General features: G+C 40.8%; 1 protein-coding gene across 1 annotated transcript; it reads left to right on the top strand.

Annotated features, from left to right (window-relative positions):
* Nucleotides 1-3,417: 3,417 nt before the first annotated feature.
* LOC118429766 (arylsulfatase B-like) lies at nt 3,418-12,727 on the top strand. The gene is made up of 14 exons (XM_035840396.1): nt 3,418-3,686; nt 4,670-4,781; nt 5,093-5,144; nt 5,753-5,856; nt 7,537-7,643; nt 7,902-7,966; nt 8,493-8,594; nt 9,191-9,254; nt 9,396-9,493; nt 10,122-10,258; nt 10,776-10,834; nt 11,470-11,590; nt 11,876-12,012; nt 12,532-12,727. Exons 1-14 carry the CDS (start codon nt 3,572-3,574, stop codon nt 12,702-12,704), a joined length of 1,446 nt encoding a protein of 481 aa, XP_035696289.1. The 5' UTR covers nt 3,418-3,571; the 3' UTR covers nt 12,705-12,727.
* Nucleotides 12,728-12,734: the final 7 nt, after the last annotated feature.

Here is a 12,734-nt window from a genome sequence, read left to right on the forward strand (position 1 = left end):
GGGACTCAAATAAAACCTGTTACCCGTTTATCGTCGTTCCTTATCGGGGCCTTCGGCGCTGCGTACGTCTCTTACCCATTGGAATGGACAGTCGACCTGGTGAAAGTTGCTCTGAGGGTCATCCGACTACATCAGCTCATCTCTTGCGATTTCTTGGACTTTTCCAGGATTTGGTTCTCCTTGTCGACGTAATTCATTTGGGTGAAATGTTCCACGTGACCGCTATACGAATTTTAAGATCTGCCCTCTTGTTTAGATGTGGGTAGGCTTTTTCTCTCCTAACCTCGAAGCTTTCTCCCGGTCATGCTGTCTTAATCTGCGTGCAATCTGCAACGGGTTTGTTGCATGTAATGTGCTTGCGTTGGAGGGTGCAATACATTCGACTCCTTCGCACACGGGTCACACACCTACTCCGCTACTCTGCACGTTGCCTGGTGGATATACCTCGTATACTCCTGTTTCCCCCACCGCCAGTAGTCTCTTTTGGTGGACGGTTGGAGGAGCTTTGTGATAGCACATGTCCCTTCCTTGTGTCCACAATAAGGGGTGCTGCTGGGGAGTGTTATTTCCAAAGGAGTCCTGGTGGTTGTTTCATACCCCACACTTGTCACATGCGATATTAACCCTATGATGGTCTTGAAGACATTGACTACTTCTCCTAATGGTGGTTTTGGTGAGAAAGCACCTACCTCCGTCCAAGTACAGGCCCAGTGTGGTGTCATGAATTTCGCCAAGCATGTGGGCTTACCAAGGCTGTTCACCCCTCGCCTCTTCTCCGTTTCTTGGGAAAGCTACCATTCTTTGTAATGGTCATTTGTAGACTCAGCATCGGGCTCAATGTGTCTTTTACTAGCCCTGAGTCCAGATATTCCCTAATTTACCGGATCAGACCTTTAACAACCTGTTATCTAAAGTATAGGAAAACCAATCCCTGCCCGTACAGTTGTTCACCTTATAGTACAAAATGCTCTTTCAACCTTTGCAACAGAAAGGGGTGTTCTGCATTAAGTCAGATACAAGGCATATTAAGGGACATATTCAGGGACAATCTCTGGAAAATGACTAGCAAAGGGTCTCCACTTGATGAAACCCATTATGTCCTGGTCCACTGTTCCCTCTGCTCTGCTTGAGAGAAGGTTGGTTGGCTTTGATGCAAATGGCCTCTTTCATTCCCCTGAGAAAGTAATTTTTTTTAATCAAGTATCTTCACCCCGTGAAAATCCACTTGGTGTTTCTATGTGAATGTGTTGCGACATCGTCGAGTTAACTGGGCCGTAACATAATGTTGACTACCGTCACAGATGAACTTACATTCAACTATACTCATCTTCGTTGTCCTTTCTTTTGAATTTTTGGGCTCCTCCTTCAGCAGTATCTTAATCTCTTGAAGCTGCTTATCAGCGGCTGACTCGTGAGCTCTCTTCAAATCACCCAGCTCTCGTCCAACAACCCGGTCACCACGTGCAGAAAGGCTGCATTATTCCGCACGATGGCTTGCTAAAATGCCGCTGTTTCTGTCCTCTTGTGCTGACCCCATCTCGAGAAATTCTTCCGCTGAAGCTGTCGTGCCTGGAAGCAAGACCTCGAATGGAGATCCATCCATCAGTCCACCTTTTCTCCTCTTCTAACACCTGCTCACCACCTGTTCTCATTAATAAACAGTCACCTGTGCACAACCCAAACGCGCAATGTGTCAATGCAGAATTTCACTTCGTTATATGCTAGAAGTTAGTATTTTTATTCTGTGCACCTGTTCTTTGCATTACGAAGGGTTCCATTTCGGCGGCGTCACGATTAAATCACGGGGTGGTTTTATCACCGGGTACCTGATTTATTTTAAATCAAGGGCGCCAAAATACCCCGGCAGCCGCAAGGGGCCATGTAGGGTTCACGCTCAAAAAAAAAAATACTGCCCGGCATGACCCCCTTTTCCTTTGGGACCTAAGCCTTATGCTTGCGTGTCTTCTAGAATGACAGTAAAACTATCTTCATCTGAATTCCAACTTAGTATGGTTTCCTTTCAATCTATCAAGGGGGGAAATCGTCTTGCTAACCCTACATATCAAATTACAATCCATCCAGAGGCAGAGTTATTAAGTTATGCTGCAAAATATCCGGAAACACAACCAGACACACACCCATACACGGTCAGCAATGCATACGCACACACACATGCACACACACACACACACACACAAACACAAGCACCAACACACAAACATGCACACACACACACACACATACACACGCGCACACACCACACATGCAAACTTATGTCATTGTACTTTGTTCGTACAATCATCCGTTTATGGAACTGAGGGGTACATAAACTGGAGTTAAGCAAACAAAAGTCAGCTGACAAAGGTTACTCAGTGTGTACTGACCGCTAGGTTACTGATCGCTAGGTCTTACGCACCTAGACCGCTATGTTTTTTTTATCCCTATAGCTCTGTCACATACACGCCCCTTCAGTTATTATTACATTTAAGGACCCCGACAGTTATTGTCCCAGGTACGGTCACTCACATCAGCGAGAACCCTGCTCTTTACTATTAGTGTGGCGGGTTCTTCAATTGACTTTTTTTGTCAAATTCCAACTTACTTGTACATGATTTGTCAATTTTGTTTTGTATTTATTATTTCATTTGATCATTTATGATATAACTTTTATACCATCAGTATACTTCCCATAATAATTTTAACTAATAAGGTGTGTGCTTCTTTCTTTCAATTTACGTTATGTATAATCCTGCGAATTTTTTCTGCGACTCAGTTCTGGGGAGACCCAAGAAAAGCCACATTTGCTTCTACCCCCCCCCCCCCACCCACACACACTTGTACTTCATTTCTGTATATGCATTGTTTTTGAGCCATGTTGCTATGTGTGAATAAAGAAATAAATGTCCTTAGACACGAGACCTTAATTTAGAACGTCCTATTCTTGGGGCATCGACATCATACAATATTAATACATCTCTGTTAGTTTTATTGCTGTCATAAGTCAACAAATATGTTTCTTTGAATGGATCCTGGTCATTTCTTTTCCCAAATTACAGGAAGTTATTTCCAACTGTTCAAGTTTTTTCCTGAATGTTTGGCACAAGGTAGATATTCTGTTTGTTCGGCTCAACATCCTCCCTTTTTGCTTTTCACTAGAAGGTTATGTTTTCGGTAGCGCGCGCGCGTGTGTATGTGTTTGTAGAGTTCTTACATGCAAATCACGGTCTTCATGTGAAAATAAAGAAAAAGCAGGTGCGTTCCTAAATAAACTTGCATTACATGTAAATGAAACACACAAGAATCGGAACAAAAAGTAAAATTCTCGACAATTCACCTTCACACGATAAATGATAAAGCTGTTAACGTTAGGAGGTGTGTGTACAAGAGCACGTGATACCGTTCAGGGCACTGGGGTTAGGGGTCAACGACCGAGCGTACATGGGGACCGACACCGTCTTGTGACTGAGTTGTGATTATTAGTACAGGCACTTTCGCTGTATTTGTTTTAGACCGTCGTTCCCCATATATACGTCCCGAGCTGTTGAGCGCCGCACTAAACGGATGATCCAACATGCTGCGTGCTGTACTGCTGCTTCTTACCGCCGCCCTGGCTGTGGGGGCCGAACAACCCGGAAGTAAGGACACAACCAAGCCAAACATCCTCTTCATCGTCGCAGATGATCTCGGTAAGGACGTAATAATAGACAGAAACTGACATATTTATCTACATGAAAAAGTTGAGATATTGTTTAAGGTGCGTGTGTGTGTTAGAACCTCTGGATGGATTGTAAAGATATTTAATAAGTGGATGGTGACTGGGAGGACAAAGGTCAATGTCGATATTTGGTTCTTTTTGTTATGTGACCTTATCAGCTTGGTTTTTTACCCGGACGTGCATGCTAAGTTTTGATATTATGGTGGCAGACAGCTTTTAATGTTAAAGAAGTTTATTCTTGAGCTGCAGGGTCTTTTTAAAAGAACGACAGGTTTCTATAATATTTAGTATGCAGTAAGCTTAGGCAGTATATAATGAAGTGAAAATTATGAATTCATTTGCAAAATTGATGAAGAAAATATAAATTTGTATTGTTAAGAACATCATGGGACTAAAATACATATAAATCATGCAGTTTATGGCAGGTGGAACATTAACAGATACCAACTATGCAAATAAGTTTCAAGTTTTTTATAATTAATGAAACAGTATGATTATTCTTAAAACCAGTAAAAGATTGGAATACTTAAAGGTAGTAACTTAGCATAGATTATGTAGATGCGGAAGTAATTTGCATGATCAGAATATGTCATGGAGATGAAAGGTCTCCGAACTGTTGTTTAATAAAAGACAATCAATTATGCATGGCAACGACTGTTTTCATGTTTATATCAAATATGCATCTACCTACTTATGAGATCCATTCCGTACTTAGTATTGATGGCGACAAACATAACATATTAATATTGTCGCTTTCACCATCGCCTTCTTGACTTGGATTTTATACGATAGGAAAACTTAAAGGACAACAGGATTTCCCGTCTCCTAAAATCATATTTTTCTTACGATTTGAAAAATCAAGCGAATGTGCAGATTAGTCTAAAACCACTACGTTTGGGATTGAAAATGATTAAACATGTTCTCAATCAGCACTCCTGTTTTCTTTGTTTCCAGGCTGGAATGACGTAGGTTGGCACAACCCTGACGTCAAAACACCTGTCCTGGACCAGCTGGCTAACGAAGGCGTCATCCTCAACCAATCTTACGTCAACTACGTCTGTACGCCGTTAGTATCCCCAGAAACTTGCAACAAACATTCCTTGCCAAATTTTCCCTGTTGTTCATATACCTGTGTTTTTATGTGCATGTGTTTGTGTTTTTCTATGTGCTTGCCCATGCATTTGCGTGTAAGCATTTGTGAGTGTGCATGTCTATGTATGAGTGTGTATACGTATGTGTTGTGTTTTTATAAAAGAATACAAAAACTTTCTGCATGATGCCAGGGGTGTTGTTTGTGCAAAATCGTATGGTCTAGTGTGGCCAAATTCGGTACCAATGATTGTTTTGTTGTAACAGCTTTGATGTTGTAAATTCCAGGTCCAGAACAGCCTTCATGACCGGGTACTTCCCCTACCACGTGGGCACACAGGTTGGTCAATCTACTCTATATTACTATTGTCGAAAAATTCAAATTGTTTTTTTTTATTTTTTTTATTTCGCACATGTAAGGTTATTACAGTTACAATACACCTTTCTTGCGCGGCGGCCATGATAGATCGAAGACGAGGTCTATTAGTCCAACAGACGAAACCTATTTTTAAAATCTGCTCCAATTTAGTTTCCCCTCAAACCGCACAATTATCACAATAAAAGATCAAATAATGAATATTGTAACCAGTGTTATGCACCGAAAGATTTAGCAATTTAGAGTAGCGTAGACTGGTCCAATAGTTCCTTTAAAGATGAAAAAAAACGTAATAATGCAAATATCTAACGAAAATGCAGCCGTTTTCTTATTGGTCGCTTTCCTAATTGGCAGGCTATCATTGATTGAACTGCTAATTATGACTGACATTATTTTGATTGCCTCATTGAACTCGTTTAGATCTATCATGGTCACCGCGAGAGAAAAGTGTATTTTCACAATATACCGATCGATACGTTCCCCTTTTGCTGGAATGATAGCAAAGCAGTTACGTGTAAAAGGGTGAAATCTGCCATCTCTGACTGCCCGTTTTTTTCCATGATTTTTTCCAGCACTTAGTGTTCTTTCCTTTTCAAGCGCAAGGCATTCCATCTAACTTCAGCTTCTTACCAGAGAAACTGAAGGATTTGGGGTACGCCACTCACATGGTGGGCAAGTAAGTGTTTTTGTTACCTCCATGAAATGTCATGGAGGTTACATTTTAAATAGCGTTTGTGTGTCTGTCTGTCTGTCAACAAGATATGTCAAGAGCAGCCAAATTGATTAGTTTCATACTTGGTGTGTTGGTGAGGTGTGATGAATGCTGAAAATGATTAGATTTTGGGGCCCCTAGCGGCTTTCCTTGGTACTGCAGCGCAACTTCTGGGTTCGCTTTCTCGTGGCCTGAAAAAGCCATGGTCATAAGTTTTGAGTATCAGATAGCTCTTGTGCTCAGAAAAAAAGTGACATAAACATTGGGCCCCCTAGCGACAAGTTTTGGGTTAGCAGGATCATTTGTGTCAAAAAAATCTATAGTTGATAACTCAAGAAGGGAACAACGAATTATTATGTTTTTTGGTATGTAGGTACATTAAACAATGTTGTACAACATAAACTACTGATTATGTAAAATAGGATTACATTTGCATAATTAATGAGAATAATGTATCATAGCAGTTTTTTCAATGTTTCTCTTGTCCCGGACATAATTAGGTCTTGACATTCTATTGGTAAATAGCTTTTAACGTCATGCCAAATTGGAGTAAGTTTCAGCCCCCTAACATTTATTTTGGAACTGCAGGGGCATTTTTTGTCAAGACATTCCAAAGAGGATTTTAGGCATGCGGGGAGCTTAGGCAAATGTGTTTATAATGAGATACGTATATGTTATGCAGATGAGGACTTAATTTGTATACTTAATGTCGAAATTGCATAATTTCATCGTTTTCAATATCTGGATTTCAATAAATATAACACATGTGAATTATGATAGATCGAACATAAGCAGATACCAAATATGCTAATGAGTTGCATAATATATGCTAAAATGGTAAAACCGCTCAATGATTAATGATGGGAATTTCATACTTGTGACGTTTGTATGTTAGTCAATGATGAACATCACCATGCATAAATTATGTAAATGTTCAAGTCATTTGCATAAGATTTACAAAAGTTCTAATTATTTCTTGTAGGTATGAGGTCGCCGAACTCTAGTTATCAATGAGTTTTAAACGAAACTGGTGTCCTGTCTTAATATTTCCATTGTAACTTTAAGTGCCATGCAGGACTGTTGTACAGTTAAGTTACATACAGATCTGTTATTCTACGTCATGTTCCTATTGTATCTTAGTTCCATACAGGAGTTTGTAATTAGTAATATTAAGTTGCATACAATGCAGTTGTTTTGTATGGTGTTTATGTCCGTATAATAAGAAGAAAAAAGTGTGCTACTGTAGGAGTTGGTGTTTATGCTTTTTCTAGTGTATAAAGACACCTCAAATCACAACCGGTGAGGTATGCAATGCTCAACTCAGTGTTTATATAATATTCAATGAAAGCAACTGGTGCTAATTGGAAAAATTGCGTTTTTTTTCATATCAGTGCAATACCTTTCCAGTGTTTGTTGAAAGTTGTAGAAGGAATCTTGTTGTTCAAGTCGGTTATAATCTATAGTGAGGAAATATTGCCGTCATCACATGGCCGATACAGCTCGGCGGTTTTAGTCACGTTGTTGTCCCGTGTGTAAACATTACGTGTACGACTCGCAAAACGCGAGTGTAAAGATCAAGATCAATACAAGATCAATCTTTCTTGCGCAACAATGATTACAACTTCTATCCCGCCCTGACTTCAGGTGGCATCTGGGCTTCTGTAACTGGAATTACACCCCGACTTACCGCGGCTTCGACTCCTTCTTTGGCTACTACAACGGAGCGGAGGACTACTACACGCACGTTGTCGGTAAGAATCAGCTTCCACAGTCATGAAATTGTCGATGAGTGACCATTGTGATTGTAAGAAGACCGTGTAAACTGGACTGGATGGCCAGGCTTATACAAGTTATCATATGGGATAAAGATATCACAATCACACATGCATTAATTAGAAACAAACGTCAAAACTTTTTGAAGATCAGGAAATTAAAGGTGACTTCAGTGAAATGGAATTTTAAACTTTACGTGACCATATTTTACATGGTTTATTATTCTAACATTCAAGCTGCTGGACTGGATCTAAGAGACGACAAGGAAGTGGTGAGGACAAGGAATGGGCAGTACAGCACGGTGAGTAAAATCATCTTCTTCTCATCACTTGATTATCTGATACACGTCCTTGTCTTTACCGTCTTCCTCATGATGCCCATCTTCATTTTCCCCCTCGAAATACTCATTCTCGTTACCTCCCCTTATTACCATCCTCTCACCATTTCATCCTTTATCCTCCTCATTATCCTACTTATTAAATTTCTCTTCAGTACATCCATCGTCCTTAATCTCCTATTACTATCCTTCTAGATCCTCGTGATACCCACTCTCCTTATCAGTCTCACCATCGCTCTCATTATGACGTTAATCCCCGTCATTACGATCCTCCTCATGATGTTGATTCTTTTTATTTTCATTACCTTGAGCTCCTCCTTTCACCATTTTATCATCCTTTCTTCTGATTCTCTTTCTTCGTCTTACGCCAATAATACTATCTGTAACGCTTTATCAACATGTTATATATATGTATATCCCCGTTTCTTGTTTGCATGTCCTGGATATTCTAGAAAATTCCAATCTTTATCTTTTACCTGGTCTGTTGCAGTACTTCTTCACAGACCGAGCTGTGGATATAGTAGAGAAGCACCCTGCGGACACGCCGCTGTTTCTGTACCTGCCCTTCCAGAATGTGCACCAGCCCCTGCAGGTCAGCACTGAACTTCACACATTGGCCAATTAGATTTATTCTCACCATACAATAGTCTTTTTTTGCAGGGGGTGGGAGGGGGTTTAGATGGAGTGAAATGTGATGTATATGATAATCTCTTCGAGACATTCGAACACTATTTTGCTCTTTATACCCACACACTGCAAACATATGGGATTGTTCGTATTCCATGCATTGACACTGAAAAGTTCAAATCTCATGGTTAGCATTTAAAAACCAGCACATAGATCTGTTGCAATGTTATTTTTCTTTGAATTTCGTCGTTACAGTTGTAATCTACGGGAAAGATTATGCTGATTTTCAGTTCGAATTGATGAGACGGGCGTACGAAAGCGCGTCGAGTTTAGTGCAAACCTTAATTTTGTTGCGGCATGGGGCTACTCTCAAAGCAGAGGCCGGCATGGGGCTACTCTCAAAGCCACAAAGACACACAAAAAACAGTACACAATATCAAGCCCGCCTTACAAAAATGTTTAAAAAAAGCCCGAGCCTAACTTCTGCTTGGCGAGTATCATAAAGCGGCTTACTGTGGATGAAATACAAAGAAACAAACCCACACTTGTATTTTTCTACAGGTTCCCAAACGATTTGAAGACATGTACGCGAGCGTCGAAAATGAAAACAGGCGAATACTTCTTGGTAAGTTATATATCATATGACAGTTACATGTATATTCCAAAACAAGTTTTCGAGAATAAGATTTATAAAATTCTCTCTCTCTCTCTCTCTATATATATATATAAATTTAATTTTAATACGCTCTCTTGACTTTTAATGTAGGTATGGTGAGCGCCTTGGACGAAGCTGTAGGCAACGTTACCATGGCGATGAAGAAGGCGGGGCTATGGGACAACACTCTGGTGATCTTTACCACCGACGTAAGGAAACACCAACTTTTTCACGTCGTTTGAAAATGCCCTGCACTTAGTGTTTGAAGTGTCTTTATTTGCCTCTTCGTAATACACAAAACTCAAGGGTCCCGTTCTCAGGATTGGGCACTCAGTACACAATTTCTGTAAGCATTCACGGACTTTCAGAGCTGAAACTTGATGAGGCAGCTTCAACACTGCTAATCATCCAGTCAACACTGAACAAGAGTATTGAGCCGGCGCTGTAAATCAAGCGGTGGGAAATATCCCGCACTGGAAACCAAATGCTGAGACCGTAGATACTGATGCCGTTTAGCACTAAAACACTAGTGCTGAACTTTCTTTAGCATGGGTCGCGCAGTGCGGAGGCAGAAATCTAGATTAAACTGATGCGTCAAAAACAGGGGCGTTAACATTAATCACTCGCGTAACTGTCAATTACGATGCTTGAGGGGGCTGGAGGAGCGTGTTGTGGATATCCAGGATGCGCTCTGATCGGTGCGCGGCTAAGACAGAGCGCGTTTGGGATAGGTTAAGATCCGTTCGACAGGTGATTCAGCAGCTTAGACCGGTTTAATTTAGAGTATTTGTTCGTTCCTCTGTCATTTCGCTCGGTGAAAATTGTACATTTCTCCAGAATGGCGGCTGGATCTCTGCCAGCGGTAACAACTTCCCCCTCCGTGGCGGGAAGACCACCTTGTGGGAGGGGGGCACTAGAGGCGTGGCCTTCGCGCACGGCAAGATGCTTCAGAAGACTGGCTACACCAACAACGAGTAGGTCAAATTACTTTCAATTGCAACGCTTAATGCAAAATACTTTTAGTTTATACTCTAAACCATCAGAAATTCATAGGGTTTATTTCCGTATAAACAGAAGACAGGATAACTATAGCGCTGAAAGAGAGGTGTTTCTCTTCTTGATGTAATATTTTATTCGGTAAGGATCTCACAGGCGACTAAGGTACACAATTTCATACTTATTACAAGGTTTGACATACAACTAACCACATAAAAACAATAACTTTTTTACGATCTGCTTAACATAGTACAAACCATAGGACAAACCATACATAAGTTACAGATAATGCCTAAGTATTGATGGTATTACTGGGTTACCTAAGTATTGAAAAGATGTACAAAATTTACACGTATAATACTTCTTAACCATACCAATAGGTTGTTGAAAACACTTTCCAAAACTTACGTTTCGACTAGTTTATACGCGTTTAGCGTTTTTCGGTGTTTGTCGTGGTTTTCGTACTCCCAAACTCATTTCTGTTCTCATCTTTAGGATGATTCACGCAGTAGACTGGTTCCCAACAATCCTTGAGGCTGCAGGCGGCACTGCAGGTATACGCTTGGGTTTTGAAAAGCACTTCTAACATTATATACCTTATCATCCTTTAACAAAAATTTATACGTAGATTCTTCCCATTAGGTTGTATTTGTCTTTTAACCTAAGTATCATTCGGGATTCTGGTAAGAAAACTGTCTCTCACTTTAATTGTATTTCGCGTGTCCATGTAACATAATATGCCCTTACCATACGCATATTTCCCAGTTTTTTTTAGTAAGACATTGGGACAGGGATCGCTAATAAATTTCAATGCATTATAGAAACAGTATTGGTAAGAAATGAAATATATACTAGTTTTGCTGAGTCTGATGATCCCTTTTCTGTGTTAAAATTTTAAAACCCTATATCCGTACACAAAATAAAGCGCTTACCAACATTTCGATCAGTCCTCTGATCCTTATCAAGTTAAAATGACCCAAAACCTTAAGTCAAACATCCAGACCGGAAGTGTTACGTCAGCAAAGGGTCAAGGGTGCTTGGCAGTCGGTATCGGCCCCGGGGAGGTTGGTGGTCTCTGATGTAAATGTAATAATTTGTGTACGGATACAGGGTTTTAGAATTGTAACATAATATTGACTACCGTCACAGACGAACTTACATTCAAATCCCTTTTCTATATTTCCTGTAGATGACGCCATAGACGGGGTTAGTCAGTTGGACACCATCTTGTCGGGCAAGCCCTCCCCACGCACTGAATTTGTCTACAACATTGACGACTATAGCGCTTCTACAAAGCAGGGAGCAATAAGGTAAAACTACTGTTAAATTAAATATAACCTTAATTCTAATATCATCTCCAACCCCTAGTCCTAACACTCACCACGTACCGAGTTTGTCTACAACATTGACGACCAGAGCGCTTCTACAAAGCACGTAGTAATAATGTAAAACTACTGTAATATTGTGTATTTATGGTGCAAACGCGTATGTGTGAATAATACTATCAATCTTGTTGAATAATATATAAGAATATTATTTTGTACTTTGCTTTCTTAAAGTTTTAATTAAACATATTACCATGTCTTGTTTTCCAGGGTTGGTGATTACAAGCTGATCGAGGGGTATGCCGGGACGCCTGACGGGTGGATCCGTCCTGACAACATGACGGCCGGTAAACCGGACTGCGCATGCGCAGATCCCGCCACCGGGACCTGGCTCTTCAACCTCAAAGGTGCGACCTGGGAGCTCTTTGCATCCGTTTATCTCGTTTTATCTGCAATTTTGGACAGAATCCATGGGGTGGGTCACATTATGATCAGTAACAAAATACCAATGGCATTAAATTTTGTCAATGTTAGATCCTGACGCACTTGCTTTGGCTGGAGCCGTTTTCTCGCATCTTCTCGCAAGTCTCCCTCTTTAAAAAGAGCCCTTTCTCACTTTCAAATACGCATGTGCAGCGTCAGGAATTGTGCGTAATATGTCAAAAGTGACATCCCCTGAGATATAACCAAACCCCTTCTTGGTATTGTTATGCAAAGTGAGCTTATGGCCGAAACTAGAATTGTGTACAAGTCATGGGCCTATACATTTTACATATCACTCACAGATCCCGTCAAAGAGCTTACAAAATAGCAAACTATGTGTATCTGGATCACAAGAAGTATAAAACAAGGTTTAAAATTCATTTTACCAAAAAAAGAAACCAAACCGTTAGCTATGTTTTTTTCTTACGACTACACTCGTGCAGACGATCCCACAGAGCACCACAACCTCGCGGACTCCATGCCGGACAAGCTGAAGGAGATGCAGGCTAAGCTGGAGGAGTACAAGGAGAGCCTGGTGCCAGCCATTTTCCCACCGGTTGACCCAAAATCACTCCCAGCGGAATGGGGAGGGGCGTGGTCCCCCGGCTGGTGCTAGGCAACGGGGCGTGGTCCATGGCCGGTGCTT

Source organism: Branchiostoma floridae, chromosome 13, assembly GCF_000003815.2.
Source record: "Branchiostoma floridae strain S238N-H82 chromosome 13, Bfl_VNyyK, whole genome shotgun sequence".
NCBI classification, from domain to species: domain Eukaryota; kingdom Metazoa; phylum Chordata; class Leptocardii; order Amphioxiformes; family Branchiostomatidae; genus Branchiostoma; species Branchiostoma floridae.